Below are 21,023 nucleotides of genomic sequence, written 5' to 3' on the forward strand. Positions count from 1 at the left end.
GACCCAGAGCTCGCCGCCGGGCTCCATGCTCAGGGCTTGGCGAGGCTGATGGAAACACCCTGTGCTGTGCCCAGGACGAGCCCAGAGCCAGCCACCAGGTAATGGTGAGCGCGTGGGTGCATCTGAAGCCCTGCCTCTCTGGGGTCAGTCACCAAGGGGTGCTGGTGAGGGCACCTCCCTCCAGCGGGACCCAGAGCGCAACTTGTGCCGCCAGCATGGGGCCAGCAGGCTTTGCTCTGAGGGGCTCTTGTGACCGAGTACCCAGGGTGCTGGGGTGCCACGTGGTGCCCAGCAGCCCAGTGGTTACCTGTCCTGGCTGAGGGCAGGACAGAGATGTCCCGGCAGCTCAAAGCCTGGGGTTAAGAAGACGATGCAAGAAAAGCAAGGGACGGCTGAGGGCTCTTCCAGGGCATGAGGGATGGGGCTCTTCTCCCATCAGGTTGGGGAGGGAGCTCTAGTCTCCCATTCCCAGGGAAGCTCTAACATGTGCAGTGTAAAGGCAGCATCCTCTGGCAGCAGCTACTGTTGCTTTTTTGTGGGGCCCTATTCTCAGCAGTACATAACAAGCCTGTCTTGCGCAGTGCTGTCAGGCTGGGACAGTGCCCTCAGGATGTGCCAGTGCTCAGTTACTCTCACAGTAAAGAAAATCTTTCCTGGTTTTCAAAGGAAACCTCCTATGTTTCGTATTTTGCCCACTGCCTCTTGTCTTGTCACTGGTCACCACTGAAAAGAGCCTGGCTCCATCCTCCACCCTCCCCTCAGGTATTAATATAAATTGCTGGGATCTCCCTGAGCCTGCTCTTCTCCAGGCTGAACAGTCCCAGCTCTCTCAGCCTTTACCCATAGGAGAGGTGCTCCAGGCCCTCAGTCATCTTAGTGGTCCTTTGCTGGATACTCTCCAGTAGCTCTACATCTTTGTCATATCGAGGAGCCCAGGATTGGACACAGCACTCCAGATGTGGCCTCACCAGATCAAGGGGAAGGTTCACCTCCCTCGACCTTCTGGAAAAACTCCTCCTAATGCAGCCCAGGACACCATACACCTTCTTTGCAGCAAAGGCACACTACTGGTTCATGTTCAGCTTGGTGTCCACAGGATCCCCAGGTCATTTTTTTTGCAAAGCTGCTTTCCAGCTCATCAGCACCCAGCATATGATCTTAAAGGTCTTTTCCAACCTAAATGATCCTTTGATTCTGTATACCGATGCATGGAGGTGTTCCTCCCCAGGTGCAGGGCTTTGCACTCCTTTTGCACTATTGGACCCAGTACTGACCTCTGGGTTTCACCTAACAGGTACCCAGTTGCACACTATCCTTAACACAGAAAACACTTTATGTTAAATGGGCCCTAGAAATGGCAGAGTCACAAAGACTTCAAGTCTTACTACCATGTTTACCAGTATTGATAATTGGGTTAACTAAATCATGTGTGGATTTCCAGCTCAAAACCCTTTGTGACCTTAAAGCAAAGCAAGCAAAGTGCACAGGCACCTCTGCATTCCCCCAGTAAACTCCATGCTTTGCACACATATACGGTAAGATGTCTGTAGGTTCAATATAATGTCCACAGAAGCAAGAATACATACGCTGGCCTAAGGGATCAAACCATTTGCCAACTACTTCAGGGACTTGGCCCTCACTTCACGGCTTCAGGTGGTATATAAATTCTCGGTGAATGTCTACAGGGAAAACACACCTGACAATTGGACTAAGTTTGTGGAGGTTGGAAGACGAGGCAGGAGAAAGTGCAAAAAAGTTTGGGAGAATAACCCAGTGTTCAGTGTTCTAGCGTATGACATAAAGCTCACAAAAAGAAGTGTTTGGTCAGCTGCCATAAGCATCTCTGAAATGGATTCTAAGCTACTGAGCACCTGCTTTGGATTTGTTTTAATCTATAAAGCTCATCTATCCCACCCAGATATCACTTATATGACACTGGCATAGCGGCTTCTTACACGCTTCTTACAAAGAAGCAGTCTCTAATCTGAGGTAGATGATCCAGATTCCACTGTAGTTTAACTCTGTAGATCTCAGTAAATTACATCAGGGAAAACTCTTCCCTGTTTCCTGCATCCAGGCACAGCCAAGGAGAAATCTGTACAGGAAGAAAACTGTTGTAAGAAGTGCAAGCGCCTCAATGCAAAAAGAAAAATGCAACATTCCCTGTCAGCCATTAATTTTCTGTCAGTCCTATTTTCATCTCTTCATGCTGGACTCCACTGGGGCCAGAAGCAAACCACAGCACTCACACATAAAAGAGAAGAGGCAGACTGAAAGCCACGTCTGGATACAGGCTGTTCTGCAGAGCAATGCAGTGCCGGCAAGGCTCACATTCCCCACGGAGGAGAAAGGATTCAATCATGCTGAAAATAGATCCTTCTTGAGACAGAGTTCAGGCAACGGTCTCACTTTCCGCCAGCCCTTAAGATGTGTATTTTCTTATCCTGATCCCCATGGTTAGCTGAGAGACAAGGAGTGAGAAGGTATTTTTTAGCTAGGCAGCAGACTGAGGAGGGGAAAGGTGCCTACAGACTGCTGTATGTTGGCTAGCAGGAACCTCCCCGTCACGTCCATTCAGGGTCATCAAGCTGAGGTTGTGGAGCCTTTCCCCAAAAAGTGTGGCTAATCTAAGCCATGACTGATCTGACCAACATTGGCAACAGATCCATTTGAAGTGGGAGACTGAACTAAAGACCTCCAGATGTTCCTTTGCAACAGCATCTTTGTGGCTTTAATGTAGAGGTTCCCTTTATCCATCCAAAATAGACAATTGCTCAAAGCTAAGCAGAGAAGGTATCTGCAGCTTCATGTCTTGTGTTAAGAAACAAAATTTTTCCTGGAATCCTGAAAAAGTTTTTCTTGAGCAGACCACTGGGCATGAACCTTGGATCTCACTGCATTGTTGGAGACAGTTAATTCCATGGAAATGGTTAAAGCACATCCCTCCAGAAAAACAATTCCAGAACACTGCTTCAAGTATGTCATCTAGAAACGTCCTCAGCAGCAGCAGGCTTCAGTAGCTTTCAGTCCTTGAAGAACAGCATGACATGCAGGCAGTCAGAGAACTGTGGTGCTCACTGGGACAGCAAAGCACATCACATCAGAAAGAAGTTCCACCAAGTGAGGAACAACAGGGCAGGAAGAATACAAGAGGATCCTTTTGTTACCAGAGGCTGGACACATTCATGGAGGTAATTGTATGTTGGTAAGTATTTCCCCAGTCCTGTTACAGGAATTTAGGGACCTGGTACAAACCTTTTTCACTCTGAGTCCCTAGGTAACATTTATCAGAAAAAGTCTGTATGATACAGTGAACAGCAGCTAACATCGCCACTGTGTGTTATTTCTGACCATATCATAACATTGAAGGAAATAAGATTATACAATGTCTATTTGTAGTGGGAGTGGACTAGATGAGATGGTCTTTATAGGTTCCTTCCAACCCGAGCCATTCTGTGATTCTGTGTGATTCTCTGAATGGCTGTGCTGGGCGAGACCAAAGGAAAATGTAGGCTTTCTCACACCTGAGACATTTTCATCATCCCAGTCTCCCCAAATACCCACTCTCTGCATGTCCCGCCCATGTGGTGAAGCCTTCTAGAGCACAAACGACCGAAAGGTGGTGAAAAAAGTCACGTGACTAGAGCAAAACCAAGGAAGGCACACATGGGAAACAGCAATGTATTTTCTGTGTCATTGCTAATAACAGGACACAGAAGCATAAGCATGTTCTTACTATCTTTCTGTGTAGCCTGAGAAGTCTCTGGCCGTCTCAGTGGCCTACTTGTCCCCCCACATGGAGGCTGTGTCTGAGCACACATCAGAGCTAAAGTGAAATGAAATCATCCCTGCGCAGGTAATTACTGGGGATTATTCCGTCCTGCTCCAACCTAATCAGCTTGCTGAGTGACTGGTCTGCAGACCCTCTTAAAACACTGTACATATTCCATAACATAGAATTTATATATATCTGTTCAGTGCTTATATACACATCTATGCTTGATGTGTTAGCAACTGTCTCTAAACACTGTGTCACATAGATGACAGACTTGGTGACAAGCAGCTTTGCTTGGAGATCCTTCTAAAGTCAGGTTCCTCTCATAACAACCAAATATGAGCTGGTATTGTGAAACTCAAGGATTTTTGTCCGTCTGCTGCATCTGTTACTTGTTTTCAGAGAAATTAGTATATATTCCCTCAAAATCTCCAGACGAACCCCCTGCCTAGTCACTGGTACGAAAGAAACTGATTGCAGGACAAACATCTTCAGAACAAACACCAGTTTCACTTTCTTTTCTTTTGTTCAACAAAACTCCCTCAGGCAAGTGCTATAGCTCTAGGATGCTTCCTAATTAAAGACAGCCTGATGCTGTTTCAAGCTATCTTCTCCCTTCCATTACTAGTGTTATCTGATAAACAGCGCTTGAGGAAAGGGGGTTTTATAGCAATTTCAGTGCCAAGCATTGGGATCAGCCTGCTCCTGCGGAGGGAGGTAGAAGTAGCTGAGCTTGAACAGGTAAGTGTAGGAAGATTGTTGACTTTCCAGGCTTGCTGCTGCTGCGATAGGTGCGGAAAAGCTGTGGCTGTGGCTTCTGGGAACAGCTGTTTAGCACTACCCACTGCTCCAGTGTGCCTTCCCATGGTGGGCATCTGGGAAGATGCTCTGCATCTTGCAGAGCTCTGGCATAGGCAAAGCCATTTTGCTGTGACCATTATGTGAATACCTCCCCTGCTTCTGAAAATTGCTGCCTAAAGAAGACTTTTCTTAAACAGTAGGGTTTTTTTTTTAACCTCCCTTCTTTCCCTTTTCCCAGGTCTTCAGAGACTTTTACTCCCATATAATATGCTTTTCCAGCTGCCACACAGAACTTACCTTCAGCCCATTTGAGAGGGTATGAAACAGCAGCTGTGCATCCATATTCCAGCTGAAAACAATCAAGATCTGTGAGGCTTGCTCAGCTGTGAGAAAGCCAGAGCAGAAAAAAAAAAAAACAACCAAACCCTGTCATGCACAGATAGTCTCATAGATTTGAGAACAAGCAGCCAGCCATATCAGCCTAGAGCAAAGGACCAGCTGGTATTATGTGCATGAGTATACGCTGGATACTTGGTGAAAATCCAATTTAACTTTTTCCATATTATTTAAAATATTATGTAAGCATATCGTCTTCCCACCTGGTTGTTCCTTTTCCAAAGTGAAAGGTCACAGTCTGGACAGCTTGTCTCTCCAGTGCTCCCATCAATTTTGTTGTCTTTCTCTGTGCACTTCCTAATTGCACAGGCCAAAACTGCAGACAGCATGTGGTTTGTGGGCCTGGTAGAATGATTTCTGTTTTTGTTCTTAGCTGATCCTAATAATTCCTAATATTCTGTTTGCCTTTTGTGGCCACCAGTGAGCACCGACTGATGTTTGGAGGCAACTATTATTTACTATTCTGGTGGCCTTCCTATCTCCTAATCCTGGTCATTTTGAGAGACAGAATTCCTATAGGGTTTGGTCTATGTATGGTTCAGAGTAATTGTATGGACAGAGAAGTTGATATTCTATTTCATCTGCACAAAGAGGTTTTACAACTGATGATCAGACAGCCTGCCTTACAAGGGTGACATCTTTCAGCAAAATAACAGTGGGTGAGACTCAAGAGCAGCACAGCCCTTCTAACAGAGCAGCAGAGAGACAGGTAAATTAGCCAACTTGTACGTGGAGGTGAGCAGCTCTTCACTGAGTGTCAGACTTGTGCCATTACTCGGACTCCTCACACTCGCAGAAAACACCAGCGAAAGAGGTGACATTCAGGATGCCTTTTCTATCACCCACCAAAAGCAGCTGAGGGGCTCCTGTTACAGAGCAGGGGAGTGGGGTGGGCAGGCTAAGATGCCTCTGGGTAAGACAAAGAAAAAAGAGAGCAAGTGGCAAAAGGGGGAGGGAAGAAAAATCAGGATTAGGTGCATAATATTAGCACTAGCAACAACTGTACCCTAAAAAAGAGACCAATGAGTTGATATGTTCTTAGGCTGACACTCATCTGTGACAGATGCACAAATTCCACTTCTGGGCAGATTTCAGTGCTGTAAATGGAAATATACTGGTGTGGAATTTGTATTAACTTGTTTACTTTAAGCATTAGACTCCTCAAGGGTAAAACAGCCCACCGGGTTACCATAGGATTTTCTGAGTGCCAGAGTCACTGCAATGAAGTTACCAACAGGATACATAGAAGAATTTTCTAGTGACATTTTCCGAACTAACTTTTTACATTACAGAAAAGTTCCTTTTGCATCCACAGGAAATTTGTCAACAGTCTCATTATTTTATGTTGGCGGACAGATTTCCTTGGTGGTCAGCCTAAACATTTCCTGAATTTCTCTCTGCATCCATCTGAGAAGCGGAGGGAAGGCTATAAGTCCCTGCTCCCCCTGATTTGAAAGGCAAATCAGTTGTGTAAACAGCTCCAGCAGAAGACAAGAGCAATGTGCCACCAGACAGCCAGCAACCAGGGTGTTTCACATCTCAATCGGGACAGTGGCCTGAGAAAACATATACTAAGTTTTCTGCAGCTCAAGATGCAGTGCCAACTTCACTCCACTGCTTTGCTGAGCAACGCAGGCCTATGTTGCCTTCCTTCCAAATCAGTCCCTCAGGTCCCTCAAAGCACCCGCTGCTCCCTGAGAAGTGCCTCCAGGTGGCCAGTGACCTGTGGGGTGCAAGGTCTCAGAGCAGAGCCATCCCGTGACCCCACACCGCTGTCTGCCTCACACGTTGGTTAAGCTTGGACTGTACCACTCCGGGCTGCACTCCCGAAGTCTTCCTCTGTGCTGAACTGCATTTCTCCACCAGTACCGTGCTGCCACTGGGGCTCTGCTGCTGGCAAGGGGGTAGGGGGAGGCAGACCACAGCCATGAGACCCTAACAGCAAGGCTCAGGTGGTTCCTCCTCTCCTGGGGCTCCTGACAGGAACTAACAGCGTGAACTCTTGAATTTGACTTCACTGACAAAAAGTTTCTGAAGGGGAATGTTTTAGCTATTTGCTCTACTATTACTTGAAAGCTGCATTTGTGCTCAGGAGCTCCCTGGCCATCCATACGGGACAGCAGTTCTATATGAGCCCATCAGCTGCATCTATTTTAAACTTTCTCTCCGAGATGTTCGTTTATGGCCACTACGGACTGATGTTTTTCTCAAGACCTTTGCACAAGCCCTTATCAGGTGACAGGCAGCAGCACTCCACAGATAGAGTGTCAATGCAAAATGACCCTCATTCTCCATAAAGCAGTGAGCAATTCATCTTCCTCACATCAGTGTTCCACTTTGATCCTGATAATCCAGCAAGCTTTATAGCAGTGGCTGTCAGTGGGGATATTTTTCCCCAGCCTCTGCTCCTCCTGCACGCATCCCTCCCCAGCTCAGAACCACTAATCCATTCCTTTCCTTGTTACGTATCTACCACCTCCTCCCAGGATAGGCAGGAGCACTTAGCACTGCTCAAAGATACTTGGGTTCTGCTCCCATCTTCTCCTCCACTTCAAGGCTGGTTGTTGGTTTTTTCTCTTGGAAGATTTTTCAAAAAAACTTGTGCACAAGATAGGTCCCTGTGGAGTGGGCCACAGCAGCAACTCAAAACTTGAGCCACTCTGCGCCATCCCTATCCACTTACCCCCTGCCAGAGAGAGCTCCTGTTGGCGATGGACATCAACCCAGGCTGCCTCCCCTGCCTGGGGAGCCGGCTGGGGCAGCTGAGCTCTGGCTGTGCTTGGGCGTTCCAGGCTCCAGCTGAGGACTACAAGTAGTCCCTCAAGTCTTCAAATGCCTGGGAAGGCACAGCTGCTCACTGCCTCCTCCCAATACAGCTAGTGCTCCTGGGTTTGGGAGATGTAGCCCGAGGATGCTTCCTTCTCTGAAGTGCAGCGAGCTCCCCACAGCTTGGTGCATTGGCTTGAGCGATGAGACATGTATGTGCCATGTGCAGTAGCAATGAAACAACATGCCACTTTACAGATAAATCGAGTAAATAATTTCTTAAAAAGTAAAATTCAGCTTTACAAAGGTCTCACAAGGTGGGTTTCGAGTTAGGTTGTCATTTACAGATTAACATTATAGTGTTTCCCAGCAGTTTCCCCTCAGATTTTTCCTGGCCTTTCCTCCCCAAACCTGATGCTGAGTTGTCATTTCTTCCACCCCTGCATCCTGCACTACCATACCACTCAGCACTTTTCCTCACATATGTCTCACGCTCTTCCTCCCAGACTCCTCCCTACATGCCTCAGGACCATTTCATAGGATCACAGAATCATTCAGGTTGGAAAAGACCTTTAAGGTCATCAAGTCCAACCATTAACCCAGCACTGCCAAGTCCATCACTAAACCATGTCCCTAAGCACCACATCTATGCATTTTTTTAACACCTCCAGGGATGACAATTCCACCACTTCCCTGGGCAGCCTTTTCCAATACCTGACCACCCTTTCAGTGAAGAAGTTTTTTTCCTAATGTCCAATCTAAACCTCCCCAGCGCAACCTGTGGCCATTTCTTCTTGTCCTGTCGCTTGTTCTCTGGGAGAAGAGACTGACCCCCACTTGCCTACAGTCAAGCAGCTGTAAAGATCAAGAAAGTGCCCCCTGAACCTCAGCCATCAACCCTACCTTAGCACTTAGCACTGTGATTACTCCTACTTCCACCTTCTCCCACTTACCAGCTTATTAATTTTTTCTGCAACAAGAGTCACCTGAAGGTGAGTTCAGCTGATTGCAATCACACTTAATGCACTGGGGCCTCAGCCTTCTATTCGATCTGAACAAGTTCATGAGCTGCTACTGCTCCACTTGGCTGAGAGGGGGGATGTGGCTTTCTGCAACACTGCTGGTCCTGGTGCAAGCTTAGAGCAAGCCCTGCCTCTGCCTTCCTCGCCAGGGAAGGGATTCGTGGACTGCAGCCTCTTCCTGATCAGCAATAAACAGGTTTTCAGGTCCACAAGCATTTCTTTAATTCGCTGCTTTACAGGGGAAGCAATGCCCCCATCCACCCCAAGCTGAGCCCCAAATGGCCGCTGGAAGCACCTGGGTGGCTGCTGTGTTCCCCGGGGCACAGCACGTCCCAGGAGGGCACGGCGAGCACCTGGGTGCTGGTCTAGCACAGCCTCATTGCACCGACTGCAGAGGGGCCGCTTTGATTTATATTCTTACCGGGGAGAGCACAATCAGGCCTGCTTCTGATCTTTAGCATTGCAGCTGGGAAAGGAGCTGTGCTGGAGCAAGTCCCTCTGCGGTAAGAATAGTATCTGCCGTCTTAGGACACAACCCAGTTGTCCAGCTCCTACATGGCAGCACGTCGTGCTGAGATATAGAAGGCAACCTACCCGCTGAGGAATGTCTTCGAGTGCTATTAGTGGAAGCGTATCATCCACACCAACAGGCGTGACCCCGCACAGGAGCCTTGCAAGAGCGGGGCTATTTTGAGCTTTTGACACCGAGGATGAAGGGAGACAAATGACGGGCTGATCCTCTTGGCATGGGCCACCTCCACAGCTCTCTGTGGCCTTGTCTCCTCCTTGGGGCATGACCCTCGTGAAGGCTGGTGGGTGATTTGGTGGGACGTCAGAGCCCAGGAGGGAGCTGTGCATTTGCCGGGGGCGCAAGGCCAGGCCTCAGTCCCCTCAGCGCTGCCCAGACGTGCTTATGGCAAGTCCTGCCTGAGGGTGTGCACCTGTCCCCGAGCTTCGGGCACACGGCTGCCTGCTTTATTCGCAAGCACAGCCTCGAGAGCCAGAGCGATGCCAGGGGATGTGTAACTGCGCACAAGTGAAACACAAATCTGTTGCATCCAAGAGCGTATTCACCTCCTACCACCTGAAGCACTCTACCTCTGCATGGCTCTTTGGCATCTTGGATGTTTGAGAGGCCTCTTTCCCTCTTTCTAGCTGTCAGAAATCCCCTCCCCATTTTATTCCCGTCCCTTTAACATTCTCTTTCTTTTTCTGGTATGGGTTTCTTTCAGTCCAATTTATTTTTTACTTCTGTTTCATTTTTGTCACTTTGTGAAAACTGGACGTGCACATTAAGCTTTCTGGGGTAAAACAAACCATTCTCTCAGAGAGAAGTTTTCCAGCTGGATCAACTGGCCAAGTCAGTCTCCTTTGGGACTCCACATTCAGCCAGACTAATGCACAGTAGCATTAGCAGGCAGGAACAAGTGGCCAGGGGAATGAATGTATATTAAGTAGTTTACAAAGTGCTGCCACTAAATGCAACCCCACACACCCTTAGGGGATGGATCTGAGGCTAGCTTTTGGAAGAAGGCTCCTTGGCACAGTCCCAGCCTTCTCAGCCATTCTCAGGCATGTCCAGCCCTCCTGCAGATGAAGACTTAGTTGATTCAGCTGGCAGACCAGAGCACAACTGGTCGTTCATGGGCAAGTTATTTTTCCAGCAGCCTAATGAGTTAAACTGACTCCTCCTACAATCCCCAGCAATCTGGCTTTTCCAGGCATCTCTGTGCTCGTTGGGCATCTTCCTGTGTCTATCACAAGCTAGTACAGCTTGGTATGGGCAATGTGAACAGCCCCTCCTCAGCTGCTCACCTGACAATCAGGCTGGCGATAAAGAGAAAGGCTTTGCCTGCACATCTTGGTGCCATGTATGAGGCTCAGGTTCTGAAAAATTAACATTTGATTCTAGTTCCCCACAATCTCAGACCCAGAACAATGGATAGAGGCCCCTTTTGAAAGGATCATGGTGTGGGGACAGTTTTTGAGGAAACTAATGCCTAGTCTGAGAAGGTTTATCAAAGTTACAGGTTTCTCAGACAATCTGAAGATCTTGCAGCTCATCAACTCAGTATTTAATGAGGTTATTTTTTGGACAGAGTGATAGGATAGGAAAGCTTGGGCCATTGCATAACAATCATTATCAAATATTCCTAAAGAAATGTGAAAATCCCTTTGTAACTAGAGCAGTCGTTCACAGACCTCTGGAGAACAAGGTGAGAGGAGAAATCGGTAACCCCAAACCCTGCTCAACCTGGCAATAGTTCTATCTCAGGCTGGGAATCTGAGGGCAAAAGTTAAATGTTTGAGCAAATCGGAATCCCTGTGCTGGTGTTTCCAGATGATCTGCTTCCCAGGTCTTGGGACAGAGTGAGCAACTTGACTGATGACAACAGAGTTGGTCTGCAAGCTCTCTGGTTTGAGGACCCAAGTAAGGAAGTGCCACAGGCTTTACAGCATCTTGGCATTTGACTCATTCATAATGAGCAGTTGTGAAGGTTGAGAATAATAATCAAAGCATTAAACATGATTGTCCCAGTGGGCTCAGAGAAATACTGCACAAGTGTGATGCTTGCACAGACTTGCTAACTCAGGAACATGGCAACTCCTCAGTGTCCTGGAGTGTGGATTTGAGACAGGACACAAGAAGATATGCCTGAATGCAGGAGATAAAAATGAGATGCCCAACTTTCTTGATCTCACCTGCAATCCTGTAATGCCCCAGCTATTAAAGGATGCCAAGGAAATTTTCAGTAACTGAGACACCTTCTACCAATATCATATGCTCTAAATCTTACAACTGGAAAAAAAAAAGAAAGAAAAAAAAGAGAAAAAAAAAAAAGAAAATGCCACTGGTGGCCTAAACTACCTAGAAAGGGATGCTCTGCGGTACACTCTGACAACAACCCCAGCAGCAACAACCAGACCTAGATTTAGCAAGGAACCCCTGAGAGACTCCTCTTTGTGACACTAAACTACTGTGCGAAGCTAATGAAACAGCATGTCCAACCAGAAGCTGTGAGGTCAGAACCCAGACAACACGTGGAAGCAATGCAGACACTGTCCCAATGATTCTGAGACTTACTCCCACACTTGGGGAGCCCAGCCTGCAGTACCAGTCAATCCAGTCAGTGATCACAAGTTCATTAGCAGCCACATAAAGGAAGAAGCAATGGGTAGGGTCCTGTGAGACCCATCCTAGAGTGCAGACTAAAGAGCTCAAACAAACTGAGCTTGTGTTTGTGAATAACAGAAGGGCCCAGGCAGCAGGGAGAACGGACGGTGCCGAGTAAAACATCTCTGCTAGAAAATACATTGCAATCAGCTTTTACTAGAATAAATGAAAGATCAGACACTTCTAAAGCATGTGTACATTGTGTTTTCACTGGGGCCAGAGTGGAGTGATGGGGGTGTGGAGGGGGTTTTGGACGTGATGACCTCCAGAGATTCTTTCCAACCTCAACCATTGTGTAATATGTGGAAAAAAAGAGAAACATCAGAGGCCTTCAAACTCCTGGAGTCCAAGCAGTGATAGGGTGATAGACTGCTCTGTCAGTTGGCTTTGCTGTGCTCTGCAGGCATGGCAGTGCCTTTGCCAACGTGGGAAGCCATGCCACACCACCTTAGTTTACGTAGTGGTTCCTAGGTGGTACCTCCGGTACTGAGCTCTCGAGGTTTTGCTCTCAAACTGAGATACCATTCATAGTTCATGCAACCTGGACTGGAGATGTGAATCTCCAGGTTATCTGATGCAAGGAAGTGATGTACTAATAGGCTGCAACAGGGGGCTGTTTGTTTGGACAAGGCTGTGTTCAGCAGTGGGTCCTACCTACAGTACAGCTCTACCCCCGCTTTCTGCACACCGAAGTAAGACCGCAGGTCAGGTGGGCCAGATGTGCCTGGCATGTAGGATCTCAGCGGTGCTGCACATGAGGGAACTGTTGACCTGGTGTGGTGCCAGCTAAGTGACTAAGGCTCCTGATTATTTTGTGGTAATGGAAGAAACAGGTCCGCCATCCAACAGGAGCAGTGAAGCTAGGCATGAATGCTGTAATTTTGTTCGCACTGCATTTTTAACATACCACATCTGCTCATACAGTAGTTTATCCTCTGCTTCATTTAACAAGGTCTGGATATCTGCTTTCAAGCAGGAGGTACGGAGGAAGCCTGTAGAACACCTAGATTTTAAGGCCAGGACAAAATTGCTCAAACACGATCATAGCAGCAGTAAGACTTGAACCCACAGTTTTGACTATGCTTAACTTACAAAGAAAATTACTCTCATTCCTGAGCACCAACATTTGGAGCATCTAAAGTTGCAGATATCTACTTTATTGACACTGGTAGAGCAAAGTGACAGAAAATGTTTTTGTTCATCAGTAAATGGAAGAGTACTTCCTACCAGTGTAGCTCTAGCTACTGCAAATCCACAGCTGGAAAGGCACTTTATTTAAGTTCCAGTTATCCCAGACGAAGCTCATTTTTCACTTCCTAACACCACCTGGAATGGAGAGACTTTGTTTAGTCCACACATGTCCAGATGAGTCTTTTGATCCCTAAAATCACCTGTCTCAATGCACCATCCAGCCAGGACGTGCAAGTGAAGCCCAGGTCAAGGTAGCGGTGTCTGTAACTCTTAAGACCACACATCACCAAATGTCATGCTGTCGGACTGATGGACCGAAATGGAGAACCTGTTGGCTCTTCTGAAGTGCACTGCTCAAACAACCTGCACCCCTGTCCTCTGGGACTAGAAGTATCCCAGCATTTCCAGAAATGAATGTAAAGCATGGAAGGGAGTAAAAGGATGCATTGACCCACTGGGCAGAAAGTTGCCCATAGTCAGTATGTTCAACCCGCCTTTACCTGGGGGTGCCCAATAGGATATATCTGAAATCTCCCTCCTGTCTGGGCTTTCAATTCAATTAGATACTCAGTGTTCCCTCTATAAAGTAGTCTCATGTCTTTGCTCAGGAACCTGGACTCAGCCTTCCAGGTGCTTCCCCTGGGGTCTTGGCAAGATGTCCTGACAAGCACTGAGGAGTCCAAAGCCTTTTACTGCTGCATGGCACGAAGTGACACACTGCAAGCCACACACTAGCCTCTGACAAAATCAACATTGTCCATTGAGTTTCAGGTCAGAGCCTTCAGGAGAAAGCACGTTCTCCACAGTGTCTCTTCCAGAATTAAAATGCTGTATGAGTAAGAGGATGCTGTGGGTAAGCAGAAGGCAGCCTGGAGCCAAGGTTCGCCATTTCCTGGATACATGCTCTAGGCGCTAGTAATTTTTCCAAAATGTGGACTGAGGGTATTTTATCTCCAACCATAAACTGAGCTAGACCAGTGAAGTCAAAAGGTGTTACACCTGCTCAGGTCACACTAAGGAAAAGGCTCTAGATCTTGTACCAAACAGTCTTGGGTTGGAGACAGACAACTGCCTGGGAAGTTCAGCTAGGGACACAGTGCTGCTGCGTATTTCTCCATCAGAATGTTAATTCTGCCTGAGTCACAGGAAGGTTGGGTTAAGAATTTTTTGGAGTTAGGTTGGCTCTCGCTACTTTCACTTTATGAGGCAGTTTCTTAAACCTGAAACCAATGTGATGAAACTAGCCAAAAGGCTCATGCTTGGCACCAGAGCCTGAAAAGCCACATTCATAGAATCATAGTATCACAGCATGGTTTGAGCTGGAAGGGATCTTTGAAGATCATCGAGTCCAACCCCCCTGCCATAGGCAGGGACATATTTCACTAGACCAGGCTGCCCAAAGCCCTGTCCAACCTGATCTGAAACACTGCTAAGGATGGGGCATCCACAATTTCACTGGGAAACCTGTGTCAGTGCCTCACCACCCTCATCGTAAACAATTTCTTCCCTATGTTCCATCTAAATCTACCCTCTTTCAGTTTAAAATCATCACCCCTTGTCCTGTTACTACAGGACGGGTAAAATGTCTTTCTTATAAGCTCCCTTTATGTATTGAAAGGCTGGAATAAGGTCTTGGAGCCTTCTCCGCGCTGAACAGCCCTAACCCTCTCAGCCTTCCTTCAAAGTCCCCTCCTTCCAGAACTGTCCTTTCTGAAAGATGGCTAGACCCACTGGCAAGGCACAAATCTACTGCTTGACTTGCTCGAGTAAACAGTACAAACTGCATGCCTGCCTCCTGCAACAAAGGCTTACCTTTGTAGTGGGGACTTCTCGGGTTTTAGCTCTCAGCTTGTTTATTTGACTCTCAGCAATACCTGCCCTTTCCTCAGCCTCTTCTAGCTTATGCTGTGCTTTTCTGAATTTGGAGAGATTAGTGTTGGATTGTTCATCCTGAAACGGCAAATCAAAAAGAAATAAAAATGATCTGGCAACATGCTGGGGCACAGAGACAACGTTTAAAATGACAGTCCTAGAAAACAGTAGATAAGGATTCACTTCAGTTTAGTGACTCACAGCTTCCTCAGCTTGTCTCCTGTAGGATTTGATTTTCATCTGCAGTTTATCTACCAGATCTTGTAGCCTCATCATGTTCTTCCTGTGTTCTTCATTCTGTGGAAACGGAATGTGTATATGTCCTTGGGAGACCAAGCATCACAAGACTTGCTTTCTATTTATGCTCACCTGGAAATTAAGTTCCTTGAGACGCCGTTCATATTTGTGGGTGATTTTCACAGCCTCTGCAGATTGTTTGTGTTCTTCTTCCAGCTCAGCTTCTAACTCACGGATCTGATGAATCAATCAATTGGCTTGAGCCCTCACACATGACTCAGAGAAGAAAAGTATCTTTGACACCCATGTTCAGTGCAGGTACCCACCCTTGTCTCCACCTTCAAGAGCTGTTTCTTGCCTCCCTTCAGAGCCAGCTGCTCAGCCTCATCCAGACGGTGCTGCAGGTCCTTCACTGTCTGGTCCAGGTTCTTCTTCATCCTCTCCAGGTGGGCACTGGTGTCCTGCTCCTTCTTCAGCATTTCTGCCATCACGGCTGCCTTGGAAGGGAGATGACACAACAAACTGGAAGAATGTGGAAGAACAATGCATGCTGTGTACCATCTGAGGATTGAGTCCTCGTGCCTGCTGACCATTCCTGCCACCACCTGTCCTACTTTGGGGGGGGGGGTGTTTCTGCGATGTGATAGTGGTAGGCACATGATAGGAAAGAGTAGGAAAAAGGATGGGAAAAAATCTGCCTTGCTGCACACGCAGAGCATAGAATGACAGAACGGGTAAATGCTCTGTCTCACTGTGTGGTCATTACTGTGACCTTCATTGACACCCAGGTGCCGTGGCGTAGAGCAGGAACCACCGCAAAGCTGGGGGCAGGGCATGGCACAGTTGAGAGGCTTCTCTGCATAACACACGTGGAGCATGATGGAGCCTGTGTGCTGCACCTCAGAGCATGCCCTGTTGTTGCCACAATAGCTTGGGTGGGTAGTGTTGCAAGGCAGATTGTTTTCAGCTGTTTCCTATGTTATTTAAGACAAAACTAGAATATACTTTGCTCTCACACATTTGATTTCTACACAATCAAATTAAGCATTTTGGTGAAATACTGAGTGACTTTAAAGTAATGTAAAATTCAACAAATTGTGTTGGCAGCAAAATACCTGAAAAGGTCTAAATTGAAAACTGTGAGAATAAAATAATGGCATTAGAAATTGTATGCGTATATATAAATATATATGTGTGTGTGTAATTCATTGTAATGCTCTACTTCTGTTTTATTCAAACAGAACACAAATTACCTAATTTTATTTTTTTTCATGAGCAAGTGGGGAAGTTCTCCTTCTATTTCAACTCTAATGTTTTTAAGTGTCAAGGTTTTGGTTTGATCCTATGCATCGCAAATCATTAGCAGGTTGGGTCCCATAATACACAAACCCTATTGCCTGGCTGAGTTTCACTGGCCTTGCACAGGAGGATATAGCACCAATTTTAAATGAAAATTCACAATTCTCATTTGAAAAGTTCTCAAATAGGATTTTGGAAAGATAAATACATTAGACACTTCACAGGTTTCAATACTGCAGGAATTTTTTGTGGTTTACATCTTCAAGCAGCACTGGAGAAAGTTGTTTTAGACCAAATAAATGTGGGTTTAGTTCATTACGATGACAACAGCCCCAGTAACTCCTCTGTCAGTCGGACAAGCTCCCCGTTGCTGTAATCCTCCTCTGACATGTAGCCTCTTCAGTCAGGCCCACAGACTGGTTCTTTGTCCAGAGACAAGAGTATTTACATTAACTCCCAGCAGCAATGCCATTGGGAAGCCCTGAAAATCTGAAGAGAAAAACACAGTAATATCCTCACATCTGCGATTGCCTTCTTTGCTCTTTCTTCAGCATTTTTCGCTGCATCAGTAATATCTTCCATCTCAGTTTGCATTCGCGCCATATCAGTTTCAAGCTTCTTCTTTGTATTAAAAAGGCTGGTGTTCTGTGAAAGAGAACAAGGGAGGCTTTGAGTTCTGCCTTACGTCTCTCACACATGGAGACCATGCACTACTATTCGTTTTTACTCTGAATTTCTGTACCCAAAATTATGTCTATCTTCGCAAAGCAAACTACCTGGGTATGGAGGAGCTGCACTCGTTCGGTGGCATCCAGAAGCTCCTGCTCAGCCACCTTCCTTGACCGCTCCGTCTGCTCCAGGGCTGCCCGCAGCTCCTCAATTTCAGCCTGCAGCAGGTTTGTTCGGCGCTCCACCATGGCCACCTGCTCCTTCAGGTCCTCCTGCGTCCTCAGAGCATCGTCCAAGTGCAGCTGCGAGTCCTAAATACGAGGAGCCAATTTTGTCCTAATGAATTGCTCAGACACTGTGCTGAAAAGTAAATCAAGCAGAAAGGTAAAACAAGACCTTGAGAGCTCCCTGGATGCCCTGCAGGTGTTTCTGTGCCTCTGCAGCCACGCGGTTGGCATGGCTCAGCTGGATCTCCATTTCATTCAGGTCTCCCTCCATCTTCTTCTTCAGCCTTAAGGAATCACTTCTGCTCCTGATCTCAGCATCCAAAACACCCTGCATTGTCTCCACAGTTCTCTGATGGTTCTTTTTTAACTGGCCGATCTCCTCATCTTTCTCAGCAATCTTTCTGTTGATTTCTGATTTAATCTGAGCCAGTTCTTGGTTGACATCAAGGATTTTGACCTCTTCATGCTCAAGAGCTGCCTTTAAAAGAAAAAGGGGGAAAACAAATACAAAAGTAACATTTTAGAGAACATAGCCATTGTGATGTTACTCAGCAATTTCACACAAACTCCTAAACTTCATGGCAATCAGCCTTGCACACAGCCACTTCCCAGGAGAGAGAACAGAAAGCTGTTCAGACTGTTCTCTACTTTTTCCAGTAAATATTTACACTCACTCACCTCTGCCCCTTTCAGAGCTAACCACAGCTCAGATTTTTCTGCTTCAGCTTGTTTTTTGTTTTTCTCCAGCTCTCCCATCATTTTGCCATTTTCAGTAATTTGTTCAGTCAGATCAACTATTTCCTCTGAGAGATAAGAATGACATAAGCCTGTTGTAGTCAGAGAAGCTGAACTCTATGCTTTGTGACTGTGTTCAACAACTCTTTTGTATACCTCTATATTTACATGTATACACACACGTACATGCCTACACCATTGTATGTGTACATATATGTATGTACAGATAAAAACATAAAGCCAGATCATGCAGGATGACATAAACACAGGGGCATCAGTGTGGTTTCACAGCCCTTCTTACAGACAGCCTGGAAGATACCTGCCTGTGTTTATGTCTCTGGATAGGCCATCGGGGTAACATTACAGGTCTCGTCATTATACGTTCACTGTGCATCTACAAAATTCACTTTCTTGAGCTGCACAGCCTCTTAAGGGCACCAGCTTTATCTGGGAGTGGCATCTAAATGCCCTTGACCACACCTCTGCAGCAGAAAATGAAGAGCCAGGACGTTTGCTTTATTAGCTTAGTCACTTTACAGGCTTGCTTGGCCACTTTGGGTGAGACATTTGTATTCTCCATTAAACTGACAGAACAGTAGTGACAGAGCCCTGTAACTTACTGCACATCTTGCAGACATGAGCGAGCTTGTAGAGCGTGCTGTCGTGGTAGGACTGCAAACAGCTAACGGGAAACCACAGCCAAAAACTTACGCTTGAGAGCCTTGTTTTCCTGCTTAATTGTTTCAAGCTGATCTAAGATTTCCTCATAGGCATTTTTCACTTTGAAAAGCTCTGTGGTCATCAAGTGTGATTCTTTACAGACAGCTTCCCGCTCCAACTGGCTCTCCTCATACTTTCCCTTCCATTCTGTCACAACCTGAAAGACATCAATTTCATTTCCTGCTAGTACTGAAAAGGGGTTTTTATTTATTTTACTTGTGGCTGTTTTCTGTACTAGATAAATACCGCAGTCTCTGAAAACAGGACAAATTCTTATTGCCATGCTCTAGAGGAGCTTTTAACTGTGAGACTCGACTTGATTTCAGTTTTGACTTATGTAGGGAGTGTTAGTTTGGCCTTCTAAGAAGGCTAGATTGAAAATATACTGTGCTTATTTATCACCTTATCAAAGTCCTGCTGTTTCTTGCTAAGGGTAGTTGCCAACATGTTTGCTCTCTCTATGTCCACTTTCAGATCCTCCACCTCCCTCTGCAACTTCAACTTCGTTTTCTCCAAGGAGGCACACTTGGAATTCACAGCCTCTGCCTGCTGTCCTGCTTCCTGGAGACGCTGAGAGAGTTTTTTCCTTAAGAAATACAAATATAACAAGCACGTGATTAAAAAAATCATTGTATTACGTACATAGTTTAATGAGTGCAATATCAGAAGTTTTTTAATGAAGTGTGCATGCAAACCCCAATAAAATAATTTAGGTCAGGCTACTAAAAGTAGGTCTACGTTCTACACAGTGTAGATAACATCTGGACAGTTCATCTCATCTACTATGTACTTGGCCTCCTCCAGCTCCTCCGTGCGCTGAATAGCGTCCGTCTCGTATTTGGTTCTCCACTGGGCCACTTCGCTGTTGGCCTTGGACAGGGCGCGCTGCAGCTCCCCCTTGGCTTCCTGCTCCTCCTCGTATTGCTCCCGCAGCAGGTCACAGTCGTGGCGAGCAGACTGCAAGGCGTGGGCCAGCGCGTTCTTGGCCTAAAAATTACCCATAATATCAAGTATTTATGTTAACTGCAACCTGTAGGTAACCCCATGACCTTGCACACTAAAAATATAGTCACTGCAGCTTGGGCAAAAGACAAAGGACCAGAGGTTTATAAGTGTCCAGGCCGCTACCTTCAGCTGCAACAAACTTTTCTCAGCTCTACCACTAGAAAAGACCAAGAGTGATGCTTTCACCTTGGCACATTCTGTAGCTTTTCTTCCCTGGGGCTATAGAAGCAAATGAAATCACATAGACTAGAGCTTTAAAGTTAAAAAACATGCAAAAAACGTCAGCAAAAGGGAAACTACTTTTAACAGGTCAGAGACCTCCTTAGCAAAGCACTTAAACCCCAAGGTTACTGTACACATCCTGCCCAGTAGTAATTTTATTGTGTTGGACTATAGGCAACAATATTTACAAACTTCCAAAAATGTTTTATAAACAAACTGAGGACCTGGTATATTTCAAAGCCTTAGCATGTGCTCAGGAGTCAGCACTACCTTGATCTCTTCCTCTAGCTGTCTTTTAAGTTCTTTATTTTGGTATGTAATTGCCTGCTTGCTTCTGGACAGTTGCAATGTTATGGTTTCTTTCTCTTCAAGTTGACGAGTTAGTGCACCTGTGACAAGAGAAGACAAGTTTCCAGAACCTTCTGGTCCAGATTAACCATCTTGAAAACATTCATATATAAATAATAATAAGTTACAGACGAGTGAAATCACACAGTGTTGTTTATCTTATCAGTTGTTACCTTTATGTAAACACTTCTACCACTCTTATTTTACCATTCTCCTTGCATGTATGTTTTTATCATGTCATCTTTACTTTTAGAATAATGCAGGGGTTAGTAATGAAACTATGAGACAGGTATGTCTCCTTCAACACTTACCTATTTATCTCCTTCGGTGTTACTCCTATTCTGATTTAATCACTGTTCATTCAGACCTCCATATACACATGCTTAACCCACAATTCTCTCAGCTTTAACTCCTTCAGTGCATAGCACTTGGTTTCTCTGTGGTTTCAGACCCTCCTTTCACTTTCCTTTCTTGTTTGTCATCCCTCCTAAACTTCTTCTACACTGACATCCTTTTTTAAAAGAACATTAGGGAAACTGGAAATCCTGTCTTTAGGTGTCGAC

General features: G+C 46.1%; 1 protein-coding gene across 6 annotated transcripts in view; it reads right to left on the reverse strand.

Annotated features, from left to right (window-relative positions):
- Nucleotides 1-12,071: 12,071 nt before the first annotated feature.
- Nucleotides 12,072-21,023, reverse strand: part of LOC119157758 (myosin-3-like) — a 35,924-nt gene continuing 26,972 nt past the window's right edge. For 5 of the 6 annotated variants that reach the window (XM_037408982.1, XM_037409010.1, XM_037408992.1 and 2 more), the window contains 13 exons: nucleotides 20,383-20,501; nucleotides 19,676-19,872; nucleotides 19,288-19,471; nucleotides 18,877-19,042; nucleotides 18,109-18,233; nucleotides 17,600-17,908; nucleotides 17,311-17,514; nucleotides 17,054-17,179; nucleotides 15,562-15,732; nucleotides 15,368-15,472; nucleotides 15,200-15,295; nucleotides 14,939-15,076; nucleotides 12,072-13,261 (listed from right to left, as the gene is read on the reverse strand). In XM_037408982.1, coding sequence (XP_037264879.1) covers nucleotides 13,238-13,261; nucleotides 14,939-15,076; nucleotides 15,200-15,295; nucleotides 15,368-15,472; nucleotides 15,562-15,732; nucleotides 17,054-17,179; nucleotides 17,311-17,514; nucleotides 17,600-17,908; nucleotides 18,109-18,233; nucleotides 18,877-19,042; nucleotides 19,288-19,471; nucleotides 19,676-19,872; nucleotides 20,383-20,501 — 1,964 coding nt within the window. In that variant the 3' untranslated portion in view covers nucleotides 12,072-13,237. The remainder of the gene's footprint in view (nucleotides 13,262-14,938; nucleotides 15,077-15,199; nucleotides 15,296-15,367; nucleotides 15,473-15,561; nucleotides 15,733-17,053; nucleotides 17,180-17,310; nucleotides 17,515-17,599; nucleotides 17,909-18,108; nucleotides 18,234-18,876; nucleotides 19,043-19,287; nucleotides 19,472-19,675; nucleotides 19,873-20,382; nucleotides 20,502-21,023) is intronic. The other variant, XM_037409006.1, reaches the window with a different exon arrangement.

This window comes from Falco rusticolus, chromosome 1, assembly GCF_015220075.1.
Source record: "Falco rusticolus isolate bFalRus1 chromosome 1, bFalRus1.pri, whole genome shotgun sequence".
Lineage (NCBI taxonomy): Eukaryota > Metazoa > Chordata > Aves > Falconiformes > Falconidae > Falco > Falco rusticolus.